This window comes from Microcaecilia unicolor, chromosome 5 (assembly GCF_901765095.1).
Source record: "Microcaecilia unicolor chromosome 5, aMicUni1.1, whole genome shotgun sequence".
Taxonomy (NCBI): Eukaryota; Metazoa; Chordata; class Amphibia; order Gymnophiona; family Siphonopidae; genus Microcaecilia; species Microcaecilia unicolor.
Window position 1 is genome coordinate 208,773,584 of NC_044035.1, and position 26,050 is coordinate 208,799,633.

Consider the following 26,050-nt stretch of genomic DNA (forward strand, 5'->3'; position numbering starts at 1 on the left):
TTGAAATCCTCCGACTTTTGGGAATGCAGCGTTGGCAATCAAAGCAGCCTCGCCTCCTGCTGGCCCAAAAAACTTTCCTTCTGCGCAACTTCCTGTTCCCACGTTGGCAGGGTACTGCAGAGGGAAGGATTCCAGGGCTGGCAGGAGGCAGGGCTACTTTGATCACTGATGCTGCGCTGCCAAAAGTTGGGAGGATTGTGGTGTCAGGGGTGGGAACAAAGGAAAAAGAAGTTGGACTGTGAAAGAAAGGAAGAGAGAGAGAAATACAGGCGCGCAGGGGGGGGAGGGGTGTGTGCATGCTGTCCGATATCTAAGCCGGGGGGGGGGGGGGGTCCGGGCCCCCAAAGCCCCTCATAGCTACACCCCTGGTTTTGAGCATTTATATCTGTTGTCTATATTTTGAACTGTACAGGAGGACATATGAGGAGGACCCTTTATGTGATTAAAAATTCTAATCGATGTACAGCCCCAGTTATAATATAAACCTAATTGGCTGAAGCACATCTAGTTCAATTTTAAACTACTCATCCCTCCACATAGGTTAGCAACCCAGCTTGACCAGTCGGTGCTGAAAATTTAACGACACACACATTTGTCCCTATCATACCCACTCAGCCATAGATCTTCAAAGGGATTGATTATCTAACTCTTAAAGTTAAGGGACAAAACGCTTTGAAAATGTCCTCTAGAGATGGTAGTTTTCTAAAGCTCACCCTTTTCCCAGATTAATATATCTATATCAATCAACTACGGATGTACTTTCACCCATAAAAAAGTAGGTTGGGTCATAGGTGGGATTAGGCAATCTAAACATCTAAACCACTGGGAGGAGGCCATAAAATTGAATAAGAGACCAGTTTGTACTGAACTACATTCCCTCACCATGTTGGAGTACTGTCAAACCAAAATGATTCCTAGAGGACTAAGAGTGAACAAAGAACCCAAGATGTATAACGAAGATGCTGATTTTTTACTCAAATGGGAGGCAATCCTCAATAAGTGTTCTTTGGACTTAATGATCCTGATCATTCAAGCAGCTAACAAGAAGATGGTAAAAATTAAAGCAGATCTTGATAATGAGTTAGTTTTCTTAAAAGAGAATGATAGATGTTTTAAAGATTTATTTGAAGATTTTAATTTACAGCTACAAGGATTCAAGAAGGATGTTAAGAGTGTTAAATATGATAAGTATAAAAGAGACGAATTGGACTATAGATATGGTAAGATATATCCGTAGCATCAGAAGAATCATAAGCCAAGATATTATGAAAATAAAAATAGGAATTTTAATAATGACAAAATGAGAATTAATATCGAACATAAGAGTCCTACTATACTGGGAGGGGGACGAGGGGGAGGAAGGAGAGGAAGAGGAAATTCTATGAACAGACAATCCCTGAACAGACAACCCAACAACAGCCATATGAATCAACATACAAGGCCGATAGAAGACTATCGGAAGTAATGAATTCCAATTTGACAAATGTTTCTGACTCACTAGTTCTCTCGGGATGTATAAGCAAAACACAAGCATCTATATTAGAAAATGACACCCAGTTGACAGGACCACTTGTAGAAGGGAATCATAAGTCACAGAAAGTTATTAATTTATCAAGAAGGAATTTAAGCCAATGCGCGCTCTCTATTTTGAACAAAGGTTTTTATAATGCTTTAAATACATGGGTAGATCTGTTTAAATTAACTAGAAAATTAGGTATTTTAGACTTTTTCTCCAAAGAAAAAGCCTCTACTGTAAATAATTCGGTAATCAGAAAAAATAGTATGTGGGTCCCTCCGACTCAAATGAATCCAATGATTCAAGCTTTTGAATGAATGGTCCTTAAAGATGTAGACACCTTGGAAAAGATGGAAAGAAATCCATTCTATAATATAACTAGAGAAAAGAGCTATTGAAGAATTAAAAAATGACAACAGCATTGTGATCAAGCAAGCTGACAAAGGAGGAGCAGTAGTGGTAATGGAAAAAGAACAATATGTTAATGAAATCAGGAAACAGTTAAGTGATAGGAGTTTCTATCTACCACTACCCAGAGACCCTACGATCACTTTAAAAACGAAGATGGATTCCCTCATATATTTTGGCTTACAGGCTGGATATCTAACAGCTAAAGAAGGTGATTTTTTGATAGTAGATCACCCGCGTATTCCTGTTATCTATGTATTACCAAAGATACATACATCTTTAAAGGATCCACCAGGAAGACCCATTGTTTCTGGCATTGGTTCTCTTCCAGAACCTCTATCAAAATTTACCAACATGTTAGGGACTCCTATGTTAGGGACTCATCACATATCATTAATATATTGGATGAATTAACAATTACAAACAATGATATTTTTCTAGTAACATTTGATGTCGTCACGCTATACTAATATTCCACAAGATGAGGCTCTGTTAGTAATCAATAAAGCACTAACATATCAAACAATGTTTAAAAGGATACCTACAGAATTTATCATGCAATTAATTACGATAGCCTTAAAAGAAAACTTTTTTGTTTTCAAGGGCAGTTATTATAAACAGGTAAAAGGGACAGCTATGGAGGCCCCTTCATTAGCCAACCTTTTTATGGCACATTTCGAGAAACAGTACATACAAAATAATCCTTATAAGGAACATATCATAATATGGAAGAGATTTATTGACGATACATTGATGATATGGGAAGGTGGAGAAACTGCATTAATAGAACTCTTTGAATGGTTGAATACAAGGGATAAGAACCTGAGGTTCCAAATGAACTACAACAAGAAAGAGATAACCTTTCTAGATATAAAAATACAATTTAGATATGGCAAATTTATGACTACATTATATCGAAAACCAACAGATAGGAATAAACTGCTCCAATATGATAGCTGTCATAGTCAACCATTCAAGTGCAATCTTCTTTTTAGCCAGTTTTTGAGAGTGAAGAAATTATGTTCAGATAACAAAGAATGTAGATGAACTTGATGGATAAAAGATTTATACAAAGAGGGTACCCGACAAAATTTTATTTTTGTTACATTTGTACCCCGCGCTTTCCCACTCATGGCAGGCTCAATGCGGCAGGCAATGGAGGGTTAAGTGACTTGCCCAGAGTCACAAGGAGCTGCCTGTGCCTGAAGTGGGAATTGAACTCAGTTCCTCAGTTCCCCAGGACCAAAGTCCACCACCCTAACCACTAGGCCACTCCTCCATATATATAAAAGAAGGAATGCTTAGAATGTCACAACAACAAAGACACGACCATCTCCGTACTGATATCAACATTAAAAAAAGAAAAAAAATTGTATGTACTTTGTATACCACATCCTACTATATAAATGAGCTGTGACCGACGTGCCGCGCATACGCAGAACAGCACAGCTGTTCTGCGCATGCGTCACTTCACAGGTCTTTCACGAGCCACCAAGCAATTCTCCTCTCCCCCTGCTCCCCCCTCCAGCCACTCAGCGATTCTCCTCGCTCCCGATTACCTCCGTCGAAGCGGCCGTGTCATTGAAAGCCCTGCCTGTCTCCAGCCTTCCCTTCGAGTTCGTTCCCTCAGAGTCCCGCCTTCTGATGTCATTTCCTCTTTCCGCGAGTGCAGGACTCTGAGGGAACGAACTCGAAGGGAAGGCTAGAGTTGGGCAGGGCTTTCAATAACGCGGCCGCTTCGAAGGAGGTAATCAGGGGAGCAAGGAGAATCGCTGGGTGGCTAGAGGGGGTGGGTAGGGGAGAGAAGAGAATCGCTGGGTGGCTGGAGGGGGGAGGCAGGGGAGAGAGGAGAATCGCTGGGTGGCTGGAGGGGGGAGGCAGGGGAGAGAGGAGAATCGCTGGGTGGCTGGCGGGGGAGCAGGGGAGAGAGGAGAATCGCTGAGTGGCTGGAGGGGGGGAAGGGGAGAGAGGAGAATCACACACACTCTCATAGACACACTCACACCCTGTCTCACTCTCTGTCAAACACACACACACACACACACATTCACTCTCTCTCACACAGTCACTCACACATACTCTCTCAATCATACACACTCCAAGGAAAATCTTGCTAGCGCCCGTTTCATTTGTATCAGAAATGGGCCTTTTTTACTAGTTTTTCTAATAAAGAATTGCTGATAGCATTTAAAAGAAATAAGAACCTAAAAGATTTCTTTGCACCGTCTGCATTACCAGTACCCATAAAAGATGACCCAGTGTGGGTCCTTCTGTTCTGTTAATTTGAAATCAAAATTTATTTATTTATTCTAGGACAGGAGAGAGACATGAACTAAAAGAATATTCAAACTGCAAGACCTCACGAGCAGATTATGCAGTGATCTGTCCATGTGGACTTGTATATATTGGAAAAAACGATAAGGACATTTAATAAACATATTGCTGAGCACAAAAGTGCTATATATACCAGAAAAACCATTAGTAGAACATGTCTTTAAGCACTCTTTTGAGGAATTGGTTTCTTGTTCTGTTAAAAATTAAAACATATTGAAGAGGAGGAGATATTAACAGGCAATTATTACAAGCAGAACAAAGATTGATATTTAAATTTAATATAGTTAAACCCTTTGGATTAAATCATTCTTTTTATAGTACACATATTTCACCACATTTTTACACACATTTTTTACATTGATCTTTTTATAGCCAGTGATCTTTTTGATAGCCAGTGTTGATTTACATATTTAGCTAATTTAGTTTCACATTTTTTTGCTTCTTTTATCTCTTTACATGAGTTCCAACTAAGGATTGAATATCAGAATGTCACTGATAGGAGTTCAGCTTGATAAGTATATTTCATTTGTGCTTGACTCTATGCTGACCATCATGACACTGTTACTTTCATAAAATCATATCTGTCTTAAATTAGCAATTTTTGATTGCTACCTACATAAAAGAGTTTCCTGAAGGAATACATTTTATATCATGCTACTAGGTTTTGATTTTATTGAGATTAGAACCAATGATGGCTGGTTACCTATGACTTGTTTGTGAGACTTAAAATTACAGGACGTAGCACACGCAGTAACGCTGTAACAACGCATTAAGGAGTGTTGGATGCTGAGCAATGAAACAAGCATAGTAAGTACTCGATTTTTTATTCTATCTGATGTTGCAAAGCACGTTCTTAATTTCTGTAACAGAACGGGTCAGTAAGTCTGTTGGATTAATGTTGTCCTAACGCAGATCATTTCTGCTACTACATATTTAGTTACTAATGAGACATGATTATAGCTGTTTGGATTTTGACCATCTAGTACGCTAAGAAATCAATAAGAAGCAGGCAGGTTAGCCTGTGTATATTCCTTCCTATGCTAGGCATGTTACTAAGGCCTACGCATGACATTGCTCCGTTTGGTTCTCACATGTTAGCCTAATAACTCAGCATCTTTGTAACAATCAGTGCTCTCTCAGGAGCTGAGAACAGACACCTCAAAGATGCACATTTGGCTGGAACTGAGAACATACCTTTCATATAAGGTGGATATAACCTTGGGACGTGGTAAAAGACTGAGGACAAAGTGAGCCTAAGATGTTCTGAATGTTTCAGTCTTGGGGAGAGAGAACACAAGAGTATTGTTATAAGTATTTTTTTGCTCTGTGACTACAGACGTGCAGAACTAATAGCTAATTAGCCAAAGGCCACCGACTGTCCAAGTGCACACATCAGGAGAGACTGACAGAATACAGGAACATCCATATATGGAATAGGCTACCTAATGATTCTAGTTTAGGGGAAATCACATGATTTGGGGGAAACAAAACTCACAACAGTATATATGTAATGGCTGGGACAGTGTGAGCTGAGCAGTCTTTGTTATTCAGTTTTGGAGTCTGGCTTTGCTGTCTGACAACTTGCTCCAGAGAGAACAATTATCTTGTATTTTGGCTTAGTGATATATACCAATAAAGCTTTTTACTGGTGCGCCTACAACTAAGTCTGATTGTCTCTCTTATTTTTCAGCCTACGAGGCTGAAGTGTTTCCCCTCCCTGGGGGAGCAAAGGGACTGGGAAAACACATCTTGGCGCCCAAACAGGGACGTGATTGCCCCTTTAATAGCCCTTGGATTGCCCCACTAAATTAATCAAAGAAGTCTGGGCTATTCCTGCAGCAGGACTGTGGAGATTGTTGATAGCTCAGAAAAAGAGATTTCTCCGGAGCTGACAGTTTGAGGAACCTGCAGGCTGTGTTGAAGTTCACTACAAAAGGCACGGTGAGAGTGCATAAGTGTAGTGACCAGTGTGGATGCGTCAAAGGCAAAATTGGTGCACGTATGGAAATTTGAAGCTGGCTGTTGTATTATTTTTTTATGTTGATTTTGATGGGGGAAGTTAATTTTTAGTTCTCAACTACTTTCATTGAGTAGGATATAGCCAGTGTATTTAAAATTGTGTGCACCAGTATTCTTTATTGCAGAGAGCTCTTGTGTTCTTCCTTTAATGACTCAGGATATTAAATTGTACAATGTAAAATGCCATATATTGCTAAAGTCTAAGGAGGGATTTTTTTTTCTGCCCCGATTCTCTTGTAGTCTTCAGAGCCGTGGATATTTGTGAGAGGGTTAACAGTTTGTAACAGCATGTATTACTGTTTGCTTAGGATTGAAGTGAGAAAAAGTGCTGGAGTTATTGTATCGACAGGGAAACTTTTTGTCCGGGTTTCTTGTGATGTCATTTAGTAGGGTAAAGAGGGATTTTTTTTTTTTGTAGTTGCGAACAGTCTGTGTTATTTCATCACCGAGAACTGTTTTGTGTCCTAGCACCTTTGATAAAAGACAGCTGTATTTCTTTTCCTAGCTTCCTGGCAGAGGTTGACTGGATTTAAAGCAGCTCTGTCTTTTTTTTTTCTTTCTTTCCTATCCTTCATCACTATGTGTGGGCATGAGTGCAGACTGGCCAGTCTGTATTTTCTTTCAGGGAGAATTCAGCTGTCTGTATTTTTAGAGACTGATTCCTGAACTTTATTGTACGAAGACCTTTCCTTTGAAATAAACTGTTTTTCCTGCTTTTTGCTTCTTTATTTTAGCTGTGCAGATTTGTTTGCCCATTAATTATGTCCTGTAAGATTTTTTTAATTTTCCTCAAGTCTTACGGCTGTCTCAATTACGGCTGATTTAATTGCATTTTATATTTAAATCCAACTGCTTTGTGATTAAAGGACCCGATTCACACAGCAGAGGAATATTTAAAATGCAATACAATCTATCATTTCCAAATTATAGGCTATTTCTTGCCTGATCTATATTTTGTAAAGGTCAGCCAAGGATGCAGCTTTGTTTGCTACATTACGATTTGTATTTTTTTACAGCTCAATTTTATTAGATTGGGTTCAAAGCTTGCCATTACTTGTTCTGCAAATCTGGTTCTGCATTCTCTGTAGTATGTTTCATCGCTTGATAGTTTTTACATTAGTTATTAGTTTCCTGACAGGCTCATGCTTTCTACCTTTAAATTTAGTTACAAGAAATGTTTGTCTATTTAAATATTAAATGTGCTTAATTCTTAGTTTTCATGATAGAGCTATGCATATGTATGTTCTGTACCCTAGGTAACTGAGATTTCAGAGACATATCTCCCAGGAAGAGTGTACCTACATGAGCTTTTAGATTATGAAGAAACTTATCAAGAAACTTCAAACTGCCCAAAATACTGCAGCCAGACTTATATTTGGAAATATGAAAGTGCAAAACCCCTAAGAGAGAAACTACACTGGCTCCCAATCAAAGAACGCATCAAGTTCAAAATTTGCACGATTGTCCACAAAATCATTTACGGAGACGCCCCGTCATACATGCTTGATCTTGTGGACCTCCCACCTAGAAATGCCAAAAGATCTGCCCATACTTTTAACCTGCACTTCCCCAGCTGCAAAGGACTAAAATACAAACTAACACATGTGTCCAGTTTTTCCTACATGAGCACGCAACTGTGGAACGCTATACCAAATCACCTGAAAACAAATCAACGAAATCATTAACTTTTGCAAATCGCTGAAAACTCACCTTTTCACCAAAGCCTATCACGAAAACCCATAATCAATTCTAACATATCACTACTCATTCCTCGCGATGATTGTCTTTTATAACAGCTTTATTAGACTAACTTACTATCCTGATATATCTTTCACATCAATTGTATTTTTTGTACCCTGATTTGGTGATGCTATAACAGGTCTTTGTAAGCCACATTGAGCCTGCAAATAGGTGGGAAAATGTGGGATACAAGTGCAATAAATAATAATAATAATGAAGTTGTTTAGTTTTTTCATGTGCCTTGCCTGAAACTGTTTTGTGCTGCTCTAGTTTGCCCTAATTTGTTTAAATGGCCTTCTTTTTCAACGTATACGAGATACCTTGTTATCATTATCTGATTGCAAACTTTCCCACTTTGTTTTATATTATCTGAATTTGAAAACTTTTTACCCTACCTTACAAATAGCTACTGTTTTCCTCCTTAATTCAGCCACTAGAGGGAATTACCATGATAAAGATTTACAGTTATGTTTTGAATTGTAGGGAGTCTAATTGTAAAGCAGATGGATGAAAAATTCCCATTCATTCTTTGGTATTTCTATGTGAAAGGTTACAGAGATGTTTAAAACTAAATGATTTGTAATGAGACATTGTCAACGCTGTTAGCAGTTTATGGGCCCGTTGGATGCACTGTTTAACAGTCCATATTGTGAAAAGTCACATGGCAGAATATCTAGAAAGTACACTATACGTTGGTTAGATGGTCTGAGTAAATGAATATATATGTGGACATATGTGGAACTGTTTGAACAGGGAAATGTATATGAATTATGATATACTCTTGTGCGATAGGCTATAATCACAATTGACTTTATTCTAAATTAACTTTAACTAGATTTGCATAAAGTATAAAACTTGGGAAAAGCATTGAGCTAATGCCATTTTGTTTAAGAACTGGCCAGAACTAATAGCTAATTAGCCAATGGCCACCGACAGTCCACATACACACTTCAGGAGAGACTGATAGAATACAGGAACATCCATATATGGCATAGGCTACCTAATGATTCTAGTTTAGGGGAAATCACATGATTTGGGGGAAACAAAACTTACAACAGTATATATGTAATGGCTGGAACAGTGTGAGCTGAGTAGTCTTTGTTATTCAGTTTTGGTATCTGGCTTTGCTGTCTGACAACCTGCTGCAGAGAGAACAATTACCTTGTATTTTGGATTAGTGATATATACCAATAAAGCTTTTTACTGGTGCGCCTACAACTAAGTCTGATTGTCTCTCTTATTTTTCAGCCTATGAGGCTGAAGTGTTTCACCTCCCTGGGGGGGGGGGGGGGGGGGGGGGGGGCGGGGGCAAAGGGACTGGGAAAACACACCTGATGAAATTTAATGTGAAAAATATATGTAGTTCAATACGGATACCTGTTTATGGTCTGGCAGAGAGGAATCATAAATTTAATGTTAGCGAATTTTTATTCAGACCCTTAACCATGACTAAACTCTGATGAATATTTGGAGTATAGTGCATCCAGATGTCCTTAAGCAGAACAGATCTGCTGTTATGTATTCAGATATAAATGAGGCATCATTACAATTGTGTGAATTATGACTATTGAGTATGCTAAGGAATTTACAAGATGCACACAGGTTAGTATAAAGAAAGTTAATGAGAAAGATAGTCTATTAAGATCAATATGGTTTTCTGACCCGTTTCTTATCTGGTACAGAGGGATCATATATTTAATGTTTAGACAAAGTGGGATCAGCTATATTCCGACGCTGTTGAATATTCGAAGTATAGCGAATGTAGTTGCTTTTCTTGAATAATTCAATAAATAGAAGAGAAAACACGTAACTATCATTTTTAGAGCGCGTGGTTAGTCCGTTTGGTTGCTTTTGTTTTTTGTTATATATACAGTTGGACACTGTTAAGAGGAATTTTCCTAGTGGAATTATTAATATATTCTTTAATATATTTTCATTTTAGGATGTTCTTTATATATTTTTAAGGGGTGCATTTCAATAACCCCTCTTTTCTAAGTATGTATGGTAAAATTATGTCTTACCTGATAATTTTCTTTTAACGCAGATGAATCCAGGAACTAGTGGGTTAAGTCCGCCTACCAGCAGGTGGAGATAGAGATAAACAAACTAAAGGCAGTGATGCCAGACGACCAGCTCCTTCCTCAGATAGTATGTCATTCATAAGCATTTGCCAAGGCCAAAAATATGAAACCAATCACAACCAGAAACCATCCTCACTATGAAAAACAGAGAACCAAATAAGAACTTCAAAATAACTGCAACTTGATCCAGAAATCGGAATCCTTTCTGTGTTCCCATGTCTGTCTGAACTCTGCAAAAGAGAACCCGGAAGGAAAAAATAGCCACACTGCGGGGAAAATGAAAAAATAGTCGGCTGAACTAGGGAGGGATCCTGGATTCATCTACTGCGTTAAAGGAAAGAAAATTATAAGGTAAGACATAATTTTACCTTGTCACTTGCAGCAGATGAATCCAGGAACAAGTGGGATGTACCAAAGCATTCTTTAAGTAGGATGGGAAGCTGACGCTCCCAGTGCCAACACTCCCGCCCCAAAACACACATCCTGCCGAGCAGACACGTCTAGCCTGTAATGCTTCGCAAAAGTATGATGGGACGCCCAAGTAGCCACCCGACAAATCTCTTCCAGAGATAAGGCAGACACCTCCGCCCAAGAAGCCGCCTGTGCCAAGTAGAATGCGCCTTCAAGGCCACTGGAGACGCCCGCCCTTATAGCAGATACACCACTCCAACGGTTTCCCTAATCCAGCAAGCAATGGAAGCCTTAAAAGACACCTCACCTCTTTTCAATCCCGAAAAGAGCACAAAGAGATGATCCGAGCGTCGAAACTCGTTAGAGATTTGCAAGTATCGAAACAAGGCTCTCCGCAAGTCCAGGAAATGTAGCGAGGCAAACTCCCCCAGATAATCCTCTTTTTGTAAAGACGGAAGATAAACCGCCTGATTGACATGGAAAGCCAAAACCACTTTAGGCAGAAATGACGGCACAGTCCGGATCAACACATCTGCTTCAGAAAACTGCAAAAAAAAAAAAAAAAAAAAAAAAGGATCTCTGAAAGACAAAGCCTGAATTTCAGATATCCTCCTTACCGAAGCAATGGCCACCAAAAACACTGTCTTAAGTGTTAGAAACCTTATTCAACGGCTCAAACGGTGGGGCCTGGAGGGCTCGCAGTACCACATTCAAATGCCACGCCGGGCACAGCTGCCGCAGAGGAGCCCGAAACCGAAGAGCCCCGCAGAGGAAACGGACATCAGAGTGAGCTGCTAAAGAGGAACCATGCAGTTTTCACCTAAAACAAGCTAGCGTGGCCACCTGCACTCGAAGGTAATTATATTCCAATCTCTTTTGAAGACGATCCTGAAGGAACTCCAGAATAACTGGAATGTCCGCCCGTAAAGGCGATTCAGCACGCAAAGCACATCACGCCGAAAAAAGCTTTCCACACTCGCATGTATGCTACTGAATTAGACTGCTTCCATGCCCTCAAAAGAGTGGCAATGACTGGTTCTGAAAATCCCTTCTTCCTCAGCCTCTCAATAGCCAGGCCATAAGACCAAAGAGGGAGGGATTTTCCATCTGAACTGGCCCTTGATGCAGCAGATCGGGAGTCACCGGAAGTCGCAATGGTGGCTCTGAGAGTGCTCGAACAAGATCCGCATACCATGGCCGTCGGGGCCAGTCTGGGGTCACTAGAACGACCGGCCCCCGATGCCGCCCTATGCGGCAAAGAACTCTCCCTATCAGAGGCCACAGAGGAAAAACATACAGTAGCTGTTGTTCCAGCCACAGCTGGAGAAGACCATCCAATCTTGCGGATCCTGGCTACCGTTTGCGGCTGAAGAACCGGGGAACTTTGGCATTGCAAGCCATGGCCATGAGATCCATTACTGGTCTTCCCCAATGTTGACAGATCAGCCGAAAAGCCAAGTCCAACAGCGTCCATTCCGCTGTGTCCAAAAGAGTCCGGCTGAGAAAATCCGCTTGAACATTGTCTTCAACCGCAATGTGCGCTGCCGACAGACGCCCATACTAGAAGATGAGACTGTTCCACTGCCAAGGGAAGACTCTGAGTGCCTCCCTGCCGATTGATGTATGCCCCAGTCATGGTACTGTCCGAGAATACACGAGCCGTCTGCCCCTGCAGAAGTTCCTGAAAACTCCGCAGCGCATTCACGACTGCTCGCAACACCAGATGATTTATTGGCTTTGAGAGGGGTCCACGATCCCTGGGCTACTCGATGAAGACAATGGGCTCCCCAGCCCGCAAGGCTGGCATCCGTCACATCTATCACCCAACTGGGAGACGCCAGAGAAACACCCTTCTGCAAACTGGCTGACCAGAGCCACAGCGCGAGACTGTCCATGGCCTGACCAGGGAAGGCATCGTTGATAATCCAGTGACGTCGGCGACCATCTGCTAAAAAGGAAATTCTGAAGAGGCCGCATGAGAGCCCTTGCCCATGGAATGACCTTCAAGGTCGCCGTCATGGAACCGAGGAACTGAACATAGTCCCATACTTGGGGAGCATGACGACTCAATAAGGTCCGTACCTGAGAAAGCAATTTGATCCTTCGTCCCTCGGGGAGAAACACCTTCCCACGCTTCGTACTGAATTGCACTTCAAGATAATCCAGACTCTGACAAGGAACCAGATGACTCTTGTCCATATTGACCACCCAACCTAAGGATTGCAACACCGCAATCACTCGGTCGGTGACCACTCGACTCTCCTCTGCTGTCGTCACCCGAATCAGCCAGTTGTCGAGATATGGATGCACTTGAATCCCCTCCTTTTGCAGGAATGCCGCCACCACCACCATGACCTTGAAAAAAGTGCGTGGGGCAGTGGCCATTCTGAAAGGAAGGGCCCGAAACTGGAAGTGCTGACCCAGTACCGCAAATCTGAGAAATTTCTGATGGGGCTGCCAAATGGGAATGTGCAGGTAAGCTTCCCTCAAATTGAGAGAAGTCAAAAACTCGTCTGGTTGAACAGCAGCAATAACTCCCTTATGTCTCCATGCGGAAGTGACGAACCTGCAAAAACTGGTTTACTTTTCTGAGATCGAGAATAGGCCGAAAAGCCCCTCCCTTCTTTGGAACCACAAAGAAGATAGAGTACCGACCTGTGCGCCTTTCGAGAGGAGGAACAGGCACGATAGCCCCTATCCTTAGCAGGTCTCGCAAACACTGCAGAACCGCTGTCCTCTTGGCACGCGATACACAGCGGGACTCCAGAAAAAAATCTGTGACAGGAGAGAAGAATTCTAGCTTGTAACCTTCTCGGCACCACATCAAGGACCCACTGGTCCGAAGTAATTCTGGCCCACTCTGGAAGAAACAGAGAAAGCCGACCACCGATCTGCTCTCCTCCAGAATGGACCTGTGCCCCATCATTGGGAGGCCTGAGGAGCCCCCTGACGAGAGGGGGGTCCAGCCGGATGCTTCTCGTTGCGAAAGGAAGAACGCTGCCCAAAATGAGGACGCTGAAAGGTTGCGTTGGATTGCCCCCCGGCGATACCGTCGCATCTCTCGGAAACGTGACCTCGAGGCTCCCTGCCTGGAAGTAGACTTGGGTCTATCCTCCGGAAGACGCTGAGATTTGGAATCCCCCAGATCTTTAACAATCTTTTCTAGGTCTTCCCCAAGAAGCAATTTCCTTCGGAAAGGCAATTTAATGAGCTGTTGCTTAGAGGCCATATCTGCGGCCCAATGACGGAACCACAGAAGACACCGAGAGGAAAAGGTCAAGGCCATGAGTTTGGCTGAAGCACGGACCAAATCATACAAGGCATCCGCCAAGTACGCCAGCCCAATATCCATCAGCGACATCTGAGGAGTTCCCATGACAGAATGTAGCCAACTGAGACAAGCTCTAGCTGCATAAGAACTACAAACAGAAGCTTGAAGTGTCAAAGCGGCCACCTCAAAGGCACATTTTAAAGAGGCCTCTCTCTAGCCGTCGTCTTGCATATCCTTAAGTGCCACATCACCTTATACTGGAAGAGTAGTCTTCTTAGTGACCGCCATCACGAGGGCATCCACCCTAGGTAGAGCAAACTGCTCTAAACGGTCCACTGAAACTGGATGCAGCCTGGTCATAGCCCTGGCTACTTTCAGCCCCCCCCATCCGGATCCGCCCACTGGGCCGAAATCAACTCTTCAATAGCTTCATGTACTGGAAAGGCCTTAGAAGGTCGTCTGGTACTAGCCATCTTAGGGTTGACTGCCTAAGAAGCCGCAACCTCAGGGTCCTCTATATTTAGGGCTTCCAGCGCCTGAGAGATAAAGGAGGACAACTCCTCCTTATGGACAATCGTCACGGTGGAAGAGTCCTCCAGTTGGTCAGTGAGGACACCGTCCTACACGTCCTCTAACCCCGTCTGCTTCGAGAGAGCCACCATGGAGGAAGCTGCAGGCGACCATATGCAGGACCCCTCCTCAGAAACCAATGAAAGCCTAGGCTTTTTAAGTGAGAAGAAATCCTCTGGGGAAAAACTCAAAATCTCTTGGTTACCCCCCGATCCCATGAGAGAATCAAAGGTCGAAGCTGTCGTAGCCGCGTGAGGGGGGGGGGGGGGGGCAAGGCCCTTTCTAACAAAAATGCCTGATGGCGTAGCAAAATAAACTCTGATGAAAACTCCTCTCCCGCAACGGAGGTCGCAGCCATGGCACCTGCACCACCGCCCACAGTGCCTGACGGGCCTCTGACTCCCCTACCAGCGGAGAAGAAGCTTTGCCCAAAACTGCTACCGGAGCCGGCTCCGCGACCGATCACAAAATGGCGAGAGAATCACCAGGCTCTGGGCGGGAAAGCACGATCTCGAGGGGGAGGGGGCACCGCTCCGTCGAGTCCCACCAAATCAGCGCTGCAAAGGCCCGCCACCGAACGCTGTTTCCTGCATCGGGAACAGCATTTTACCGCCTCCGCTGCCATCGCCCATCCCCAAACAGGAACCCAGCAGGACTTACCCCGGACTGGGAAAGCGCGGGAACTGACAGCTGAGCTGAAGAAAAAAACTCTCTGACTTCACTTCGAGGCAGGCTCAGACAAGCAGGCAACAGAAAACAGGACTCGGACAGCAGTAACACAAACCTGCTCTCAGCAAAAATACACTTCCCTGTGCTTCTCTTTTAAACAAATTCTATGGTTCTCTTTTTTTTTTTTTTTTTTTTCAGTGAGGAGGCAGAAACAAACTGGGAAGGAAAGGAACAGCAAAACCTGTTCAGAGGGAATTTGAGGAGAAGCAGGGACAAAGCAACTGCGTATGCTGCCAAAGGGGACACCACCAGTCCGCCACCCCCGGCTCAAACTGGCCACTGGCCCAGGAGCACCCTCAGAGGCCTTGGGCCCAGGAACTGGAGAAAAAGCCGTCCACCACCTACTGAGAGACATACTAACTGAGGAAGGAGCTGGCCATCTGGCATCACTGCCTTTAGTTTGTTTATCTCTATCTTCAGCTGCTGGTAGGCAGACTTAACCCACTAGTTCCTGGATTCATCTGCTGCAAGTGACAAGGAAACACTAAATTTGAAAGCATATTCGCAATATAAATATTTGAAAAGCTCACGAAACGTTAAAGCAAGTGCATGCTACACTATACATTTTGCACATTTCGTATGGATTTGCATAATATTCTATCCACCTGTGCTTTTATAAGTTTTGATTTTCCACTTTCGGTTTTATAATATACTAGTAAAAAAGGCCCGTTTCTGACACAAATGAAACAGGCGCTAGGAAGGTTTTTCCTCGGAGTGTGTATGTTTGAGAGAGTGTGTGTTAGAGTGAATGTGTGAGTGTGTGACAGAGAGAGAGTGAGTGTGGGTGCGAGTGTGTCTGAGACAGATAAGAGTGTGAGAGTACCTGTGCGATACACAGACTCTCTGTAAGACCGAGAGAGTTTATGAGATTGAGAGTGTTAGAGAGTGACTGTGTGACACACAGAGAGTGAATGTGATACAGTTAGAGACAGTGTGTGTGAGAGAGAGAGAGAGAGAGAGAGAGAGAGAGAGAGAGAGATACCTCCTCCCCCTCTCTGGTCTCAGGACCCTCTCCTCACCTCCCTCTGCCCCTCCTCCCCTCTCCCCCCCCCTCTCAGGTCTCTGGACCCCCTGCCTGGTCTCAGAACCCCCACCTCTCTGGTCTCAGGACCCTCTCCACCCCCCCCCCTCTCAGGACCCCCTCCCTGGTCTCAGGACCCCCTCCCAATGTCTCCCATCTTTCTTTCTGCATCCTTCCATCCAGTGTCTCCTTTTCTTTCCGTACCCTTCTATCCAGCATCTTCCCTCTTTCTCTCCCCATCCTTCCACCCATCTACCCTCTCTCCTGATCCTTCCATCTAATGTCTCTCTCCCCCTCCTTCTATCCAGTGTCTCTCTATCTCTCTACCCTTTTCTGTTCAGTATCCCTTCTCTCCCCACATCCTTCCAGTCTCTCCCCTTTCTCTCTGTATCCATTCATCCATCTCCCCCTTTCTCTCCCCATCCTTCCATCGTGTCTTTCTCTCCCCATCCTTCCGTCTACCGCCCTTCTCCTGATTCTTCCATCCAGTGTCTCTCTCTCTCTATCCCCTTCTTTCCATCCAGGCCCACCCACCCAACACAGACCTGCCAAGTCTCCCGCGAAACACGCGGTGCCAGCTCCCATTTCTGGCCACTGCTGCTTCTCCTGTTGAGAAGCAGCAGTCGCTACAAAAACAAAAGAGGTAATCTAAACAAGCAAAAATGTTTTTACAAAGCAAGCACGGTACCGCAAGCAGCCATCAGGCATTGCCTGTCGGCTCTGCAGCCGCTCCTCTCTCCTCTCACATCGCTGCGCTCCTCAGAGGTCTGCTCCAGGGGCAGTGATGTGAGAGGCGAGAGGAGCGACTGCAGAGCGGATAGCCAATGCCTGATGGCTGCCTGCAGTGCTGCGCTTGCTTTTTTAAAGCATTTTTGGTGCATTAAATACCTTGTTTTCTTTTTGTAGCGGCCGCTGCTGGAGCAGCAGCAGTGGCCAGAAATGGGAGCTGGCGCCGCGTGTTTCGTGGGAAACTTGGCAGGTCTGTGTTGGGTGGGCGGGCCTGGAGGGAAAGTGGCTGGGCCTGGGCGGTGTCCTTGGGGGGATGGGGTGGAGGGGGGAGCAGTGGCTGCGGCGACCTCGTGAGGGGTGGAGTGGGGCAGCGGTGGCGACCTCGGGGGGGGGGGGGGGTGGAGGGGTGAGCGGCGGCGGCAGCGACCTCGGGGAGGGGTGAGGGCGGGGCCTCGTGCTGCTGTCGAGCAGTTGGTCAGTGCTGCTTGTGACGTCAGCCTGATCTACGGAGCCTAGCAGACCAACTCTGAAGAAAGCCAAGGACACAGGCAGCCAGACACTTAGAACGTTGGAGGTGAGAATTATTATATAGGATAGATTCATATTTTTCTTTTTTACTGTATTTGAATGTATTAAGTTTACAACACATTGGTTTTTAACGTCATGATTAAACTATTGCATAAGTATTTGATACTTAATTGTATTATTTTATTCTACTTTGTTATTTTATGGATGGTTTGAATATGTTTTGATTTTCTGTTCAGTTTGATGTATATGTACATGATTTTTATACAATGATTTTACGTCTATGTTTTTTATTTTATAGTTTTACCCCAGACGCAACCTGAGGGCGAAACGTGGCCACATCGGGTATTGTTTTAACTCCTACTTCTGGGTTTTGTTTCAATAAACTACTTATTTTTTTCGACCCAGTCTGCTTTTCTAGTATTAATCATGGCTAGAAGTGTCCACAAACCTTTCAACTATTTGCAGAATTTTGAAAAACATCCCCTGTATTCTTTATATAGTCACAGTACTTACATGATTCAGAAATTTGCTGTCTTTGGTTGCCCAACCTATTTGCATTACACCAGAAGTAATAACTGTAACTTCATAGTACCACACATCAGAATCCACACAGAATGTACACCGGACACTTTCAAAAGACGAAGCATCGCATCGTGCCTGAGTGAGAAATTATACAAGCAAATATTTGTAATTATCACTATCTTCAGTATGGTTCACCTCTTCTATCTATGCTTAACTTTCTTTTTCACTTAACTCACATTTCCAGATCCTGACTGCTTGTATGTATTCATGCCAGGCTTTTCTATTACCTCATTTCTCTCCACCCTAAATCATGTACTCCTGTTTTTGGATTTGTCAGTTTTCTATTCAATTATACTTTGAGCCAATTGGAACTAGGGTCGAATTATGGGCTTTCATTTGAAACCACCCAGGGATTATATCCCCCGTTTTATACCCTCTCATCTAACATACCCAGTCTACAGGTTGTAGTGGCAGTGTGGTGAATAGGAAAAGACCCAATAATAAAGCAAGTCAACACTTCTGAATTACTCGCTAACTCAAAGTCCAACCTCTATAGTCAAAAGAACAGATCATTACCTTTGAAGTCAATCCAGTTTTTCCCTTCAGCATCCCTTCATTAAATACATCCCCCCCACTAAATGCATTTCCCAACTGTGAACCATAGGGAGCTTAAAGCGAAGTTACTTACCTGTAGTAGGTATTCTCCGAGGAGAGCAGGCTGATTGTTCTCACATATGGGTGACGTTTACAGCAGCCCCAGGTCCGGAAAATCTTCCTAGCAACAAAGATTGGTAGAGCCTTCAAGCGTATGGGTGCGCGCACCACGCATTGAGCGGCCATCTTCCCGCCCCTCGCGCAAGAGTCCCGCTTCAGTCAACTTATGAAGCAAAACCAAAGAAAGGAACAACTCCAAAGGGGAGGCGGGCGGGTTGGTGACAACAATCAGCCTGCTATCCACGGAGAATACCTGCTACAAGTAAGTAACTTCGCTTTCTCCGAGAACAAGCAGGCTCCTTGTTCTCACATATGGGTATCCCTAGCCCCCAGGCTCACTCAAAACAACAAACAGGGTCAATTGGGCGTTGCAACAGCGAGGACACAACAAAAATTGACCTACGAAGAAACAGCTAACTGAGAGTGCAGCCTGGAACAGAATAAAAATGGGCCTAGGGGGGTGGAGCCTCGATTCTAAACCCCAGATTCTGCAGCACCGACTGCCCAAACCGACTGTTGCATCGGCTATCCTGCTGAAGGCAGTAATGAGATGTGAATGTGTGGACTGATGACCACATCGCAGCCTTGCAAATCTTTTCTATAGTGGCTGACTTCAAGTGGGCCACTGCCATGGCTCTAACACTATGAGCCGTGACATGACCCTCAAGAGTCAGCCCAGCTTGGGCATAAGTAAAAGAAATGCAATCTGCTAGCCAATTGGAAATGGTGCGTTTCCCGACAGCCACCCCCCTTCTGTTGGGGTCGAAAGAAACAAACATTTGGGCGGACTGACTGAAGGGGCTTCTCCACTCCACATAGAAGGCCAATGCTCTCTTGCAGTCCAAGGTATGCAACTGACGTTCAGCAGGGCGGGTATGAATACGGGAAAAGAATGTTGGCAAGACAATTGACTGGTTCAGATGGAACTCCGACACCACCTACGGCAAGAACTTAGGGTGAGTGCGGAGGACTACTCTGTTATGATGAAATTTAGTATAGGGAGCATGGGCTACTAAGGTTTGAAGCTTACTGACCGTACGAGCTGAAGTATCAGCCACCAAGAAAATGACCTTCCAGGTCAAATACTTCAGATGACAGGAATCCAGAGGCTCAAAAAGAGCTTTCATCAGCTGGGTTAGGACGACGTTGAGATGCCATGACACCGTAGGAGGTTTTGTCAGGGGGCTTTGACAAAAGCAAACCTCTCATGAAGCGAACAACTAAAGGCTGTCCAGAGATAGGCTTCCCCTCCACATGATAACAATAAGCACTAATAGCACTAAGATGAACTCTTAAGGAGTTGGGTCTTAAGACCAGACTCTGACAAGTGCAGAAGGTATTCAAGCAGGGTCTGTGTAGGACAAAAGCGAGGATCTAGGGGCTTGCTGTCACACCAGACGGCAAACTTCCTCCATTTAAAAGAATAACACCTCTTCGTGGAATCTTTCCTGGAAGCAAGCAAGACTCGGGAGACACCCTCAGAAAGAACCAAGAAGGCGAAATCTATGCCCTCAACATCCAGGCCGTGAGAGCCAGAGACTGGAGGTTGGGATGCAGAAGCGCCCCCTCGTTCTGAGTGTTGGAAAACACTCCAATCTCCATGGTTCTTCGGAGGATAACTCCAGAAGAAGAGGGAACCAAATCTGACCCGGCCAGAAGGAAGCAATCAGAATCATGGTTCCGCGGTCTTGCCTGAGTTTCAGCAAAGTCTTCCCTACTATAGGTATGGAAGGATACGCATACAGAAGGCCTGACCTCCAATGCAGGAGAAAGGCATCTGAGGCTAGCCTGTCATAGGTCTGAAGTCTGGAACAGAACTGAGGGACCTTGTGATTGATCTGAGTGGCAAAAAGATCCAAAGAGGGGGTGCCCCTCGCTCGGAAGATCTTGCGCACAAATGTCCTGTTGAGAGACCACTCGTGAAGTTGCATTATCCTGCTGAACCTGCCAGCCAGACTGTTGTTTACGCCTGCCAGATACATGGCCTGCAGAAACATGCCGTGACAGTGAGCCCAAAGCTACATCTGGACGGCTTCACAACAAAGGGGGTGAGAACCGGTGCCCCCCTGCTTGTTGACGTAGTACATGGCAACCTGGTTGTCTGTCTGAATTTGGATAATTTGATTGGACAGCCGATCTCTGAAAGCCTTTAGAGCATTGCAGATCACTCGCAACTCCAGGAGATTGATCTGAAGACCTGATTCCTTAAGGGACCAAGCTCCCTGAGTGTGGAGCCCATCTACATGAATTCCCACCCCCAGGAGAGATACATCCGTATTCAGCACTTTTCGAGGCTGAGGAATTTGGAAGGGACGTCCCAAGGTCAAATTGGTGCGAATTGCCCACCATACCAGGGAATTGTGAAAAGCAGTGGACAACTGGACTGCATCCTCTAGATCCCCAGCAGCTTGTTACCACTGGGAGGCTAGGGTCCATTGAGCTGATCTCATGTGAAGACGGGCGATGGGAGTCACATGAACTTTGGAGGCCATATGGCCCAGAAGACTCCACATCTGCCAAGCTGTGATCTGCTGAGACGCTTTGGCCACGGAAACCAGTGAGAAAAGATTGTCTGCCCTCGCTTCTGGGAGGTAGGCATGAGCCGTCTGCGAGTCCAGCAGGGCTCTTATGAATTCTAGTCTCTGAACTGGAAGAAGGTGGGACTTTGGGTAATTTATGACAAACCCCAGTAGCTCCAGGAGTTGAATAGTCATCTGCATGGACAATGAAGATACTTACCTGTAGCAGGTATTCTCCGAGGACAGCAGGCTGGACATCATCATGCATGGGTCATCGTCCGCGATGGCCCAGGAGCTCTGGAATTTAAACGCAAAAATTTTAAACCTTCTAGAAGCAGCGCGATGGGCGCGGGGACAACGCTCCGCGCATGCGCGAGTGACTTCCCGCCCATTACGCCCGCGTGCTTCCCTCAGTTATATAACAAGCAAGAGAAAAAGAACAACTCCAAGGGGAGGAGGGAGGGTTGTGATGATGTCCAGCCTGCTGTCCTCAGAGAATACCTGCTACAGGTAAGTATCTTCATTTTCTCCGAGGACAAGCAGGCTGGACATCATCACGCATGGGGTATCCCTAGCACCCAGGCTCACTCAAAACAATGAACAATGGTCAATTGGGCCTTGCAACGGCGAGGACATAACTGAAATTGACCTAAAAACAAACACAACTAAGTGAGAGTGCAGCCTGGAACAGAACAGAAATGGGCCTAGGAGGGTGGAGTTGGATTCTAAACCCCAAACAGATTATGTAACACCGACTGCCCAAACTGACTGTCGCGTCGGGTATCCTGTTGAAGGCAGTAGTGAGATGTGAATGTGTGGACTGATGACCACGTTGCAGTCTTGCAAATCTCTTCAATAGAAGCTGACTTCAGATGAGCCACTGACGCAGCCATGGCTCTGACATTATGAGCCATGACATGGCCCTCCAAAGTCAACCCAGCTTGGGCGTAAGTGAAGGAAATGCAATCTGCTAGCCAATTGGAGATTGTGCGTTTTCCGATGGCAACCCCCATCCTGTTGGGATCAAAAGAAACACATAACTGGGCGGACTGTCTATAGGGCTTCGTCCGCTCCATGTAAAAGGCCAATGCTCTCTTACAGTCCAAGGTATGCAACTTGTCCTCACCAGGGCGGGTATGTGGATGGGGAAAAAATGTTGGCAAGACAATTGACTGGTTCAGATGGAACTCCGACACCACCTTTGGCAGGAACTTAGGACGAGTGCAGAGAACTACCCTGTTATGATGAAATTTAATATAGGGAGCATGAACTACCAGGGCTTGGAGCTCACTGACTCTACTAGCTGAAGTAACAGCCACCAAGAAAATGACCTTCCAGGTCAAGTACTTCAGATGGCAGGAATTCAGTGGCTCAAAAGGAGGTTTCATCAGCTGGGTGAGAACGACGTTGAGATCCCATGACACTGGTGGAGGTTTGACAGGGGGCTTTGACAAAAGCAAACCTCTCATGAAGCGAACTAAAGGCTGTCCAGAGATAAGCTGACCTTCTACACGGTGATAAGCACTGATTGCACTAAGGTGAACTCTTACTAAGTTAGTCTTTTTATTTATTTATTTATAATTTCGAATAATTATACAAGACAACCTTGCACAAGTAATACAGAGATACTATAACATTTTTGAAAAAGAAAAACACCTCTTACAAAGAAAAATTTATCCCTATTCTTAAACCACAAAATAAAACAGTGGGGGGAGTCAATTAAGTTGAGGAGAACTTTTAACTTATTTGTTCATTGTAGAAATTAGGACCTGGACGAGGCCACAGATAATATACACAACTCTACCCTAAACCCCAAAAGTCATTTGGCAATTTTCTTTAACTCAATAAAGCTTTTCAATTGTTCCAGTTCATAAAAAATATACTTATTATCCAGATATTTTATCAGGCATTTACACGTTTATCCTGGGTTGACCTCGTAACATCAGGATATATCCAAATTCGTGCACCTAGAAATAATTTTTGAGCATTTTTAAAGACCAGACTCCGACAAGTGTAGAAGGTACTCAAGCAGGGTCCGTGTAGGACAAGAGAAAGGGTCTAGGGCCTTGCTGTCACACCTCCTCCATTTAAAACTATAACTCCTTTTTGTGGAATGTTTCCTGGAAGCAAGCAAGACTCAGGAGACACCCTCCGAAAAGCCTAAAGAGGCAACTTCTACGCTCTCAACATCCAGGCCGTGAGAGCCAGAGACTGGAGGTTGGGATGCAGAAGCGACCCCTCGTTCTGAGTGATGAGGGCCGGAAAACAGTCCAATGTCCACGGTTCTTCGGAGGACAAGTCCAGAAGAAGAAGGAACCAAATCTGACGATGCCAAAAAGGCGCTATCAGAATCATGGTTCCGCGGTCTTGATTGAGTTTCAGCAGAGTCTTCCCCACCAAAAGAATGGGAGGATAAGCATACAGGAGACCTGTCCCCCAATGAAGGAGAAAGGCATCTGACGCTAGCCTGCCGTGGGCCTGGAACAGAATTGAGGAACTTTGTGATTGTACTGAGTGGCAAAAAGATCCACTGAGGGGGTGCCCCATGCTCGGAAGATCTTGCGGACAACGTCCATGTTCAGAGACCACTCGTGAGGTTGCATGATCCTGCTCAACCTGTCAGCCAGACCGTTGTTTACGCCTGCCAGATATGAGACTTGGAGAAGCATACCATGCTGAGTCGCCCAAAGCCACATCCTGACGGCTTCCTGACACAGAGGGCAAGATCCGGTGCCCCCCTGCTTGTTGGTGTAATACATAGCAGCCTGATTGTCTGAATTAGGATAACTTGGTTGGACAGCCAATCTCTGAAAGTCTTTAGAGCATTCCAGATCGCTCGCAATTCCAAGAGATTGATCGGAAAATGTGTTTCTTGGAAGGACCAAACTCCTTGAGTGTGGAGCCCATCCATATGAGCTCCCCACCCAAGGGATGCATCTGTCGTCAGCACTTTTTGTGGCTGAGGAATTTGGAATGGGCGTCCCAAGGTCAGATTGGAGCGAATGGTCCACCAGTGAAGGGAATTGCAAAATTCAGTGGGAAGATGGATGACATCCTCTAGATCCCCCGCAGCTTCACACCACTGGGAAGCTAGGGTCCACTGAGCCGATCTCGTGTGTAGACGTGCCATGGGTGTCACATGAACTGTTAAGGCCATGTGGCCCAGAAGTCTCAACATCTGCAGAGCTGAGGACACGAGAGCTAGGAGGTTATCCGCCCGTGCCTGGGGAAGATAAGCTCGAGACGTCTGTGTGTTCAACAGAGCTCCTATGAATTCCAATTTCTGTACAGGAACCAGATGGGACTTGGGATAATTGATGACAAACCCCAGTAGTTCGAGCAATTGAATAGTAATATGCAAGGATCGTAGAGTTCCTGCCTCCGAGGTGCTCTTCACCAGCCAATCTTCGAGATAGGGGAACACATGCACTCCCAGTCTGCGTAGCGATGCTGCGACCACTGCCAAGCACTTTGTGAAGACTCTGGGTGCAGAGGCGAGACCAAAGGGCAGCACGCAGTACTGAAAGTGCTGAGTTCCCAGACGAAATTGAAGGTACTGCCTGTGAGTTGGGAGCACCGAAATGTGAGTGTAGGCGTCCTTTAAGTCCATAGAGCAAAGCCAACCGTTTTCCTGAATCATTGGAAGATGCCCAGGGAAAGCATCCTGAACTTTTCTCGGACCAGATATTTGTTCAGGGCCCTTAGGTCTAGGATGGGACGCATCCCCCCTATTTTCTTTTCTACAAGGAAGTACCTGAAATAGAATCCCAGCCCTTCTTGCCCGGGTGGAACAGGCTCGACCGCATTGGCGCTGAGAAGGGCGGAGAGTTCCTCTGCAAGTACCTGCTTGTGGCGGGAACTGAAAGATTGAGCTTCCGGAGGACAATTTGGAGGCTTTGATTCCAGATTAAGGGCGTATCTGGACCGGACTATTTGAAGAATCCACCTGTCAGAGGTTATGAGGCCATCTTTGGTGAAAAAATATAAGCCTCCCTCCGACAGGAAGATCATCCGGTACAGACACTTTGATGTCGGCTATGCTGCTCTGGAGCCAGTCAAAAGCTCGTTCCTTGCTTTTGCTGGGGAGCCGGAGGGGCCTGAGGCGCACGCCACTGACGAAAGCGGGCCTGCTGGGGGTGAGCCTGAACAGGCTGTCGAGAAGCAGGAGTGTACCTATGCCTATTAGAGGAATAGGGAGCACTCCTCCTCCCTCCAAAAAACCTCCTAGAGGAGGTAGTAGCAGAAGGCGTCTGGCGGGCGAGAGAGTCCATAGCATCATGGTGCTTTTTGAGGGAATCAACCATATCCTCAACCTTCTCTCCAAAAAGACTGTCCCCCCAGCAAGGAACATCTGCCATACGGTGCTGGGTCTTCTGATCCAGGTCCGAAACATGCAGCCAGGAGAGTCTGCGCATCACGATACCTTGAGCAGCCGCCCGGATGCCGCATCAAAAGAATCAAAAGCTCCCCTGGCCAGGAATTTGCGACACGCCTTCTGCTGCCTGACCACCTGGTGAAAAGGCTCGGCAAGCTCAGGAGGAAGAGCTTCAACCAAACTGGACAGTTGCTTTATTGAGTTCAGTAAGTGGATGCTGGTGTACAGCTGGAATGTTTGAATCTTGGCCGTGAGCATTCCGGCCTGATACGTATGCCTCCCAAATGAATCCAAGGTCCTAGACTCTCTGCCCGGGGGCGCTGAAGCATAGTCCCTAGTACTCTTAGATCTTCTGAAAGCAGAGTCCACCACCATGGAATCGTGAGGAAGTTGGGCCTTCACCATCACAGGCTCACCATGGACTCTGTACTGGGACTCGGACTTCTTGTTGACAACTGAATTAGATAGAGGGCAAGACCAATTCCGCAACATCACTTCCCTGAGTGTATTGTGCAGGGGGGCTGTTGCAACTTCTTTTGGCAGAGAAGGATAATCCAGGACCT

At 45.2% G+C, this 26,050-nt stretch overlaps 1 protein-coding gene across 3 annotated transcripts in view; it reads right to left on the bottom strand.

Annotated features, from left to right (window-relative positions):
* The window catches only part of RSPRY1 (ring finger and SPRY domain containing 1), a 663,702-nt gene that overhangs the window by 250,899 nt on the left and 386,753 nt on the right, over positions 1 to 26,050 (bottom strand). For all 3 annotated transcript variants that reach the window (XM_030203731.1, XM_030203729.1, XM_030203730.1), the window contains one exon: positions 17,871 to 18,014. In XM_030203731.1, coding sequence (XP_030059591.1) covers positions 17,871 to 18,014 — 144 coding nt within the window. The remainder of the gene's footprint in view (positions 1 to 17,870; positions 18,015 to 26,050) is intronic.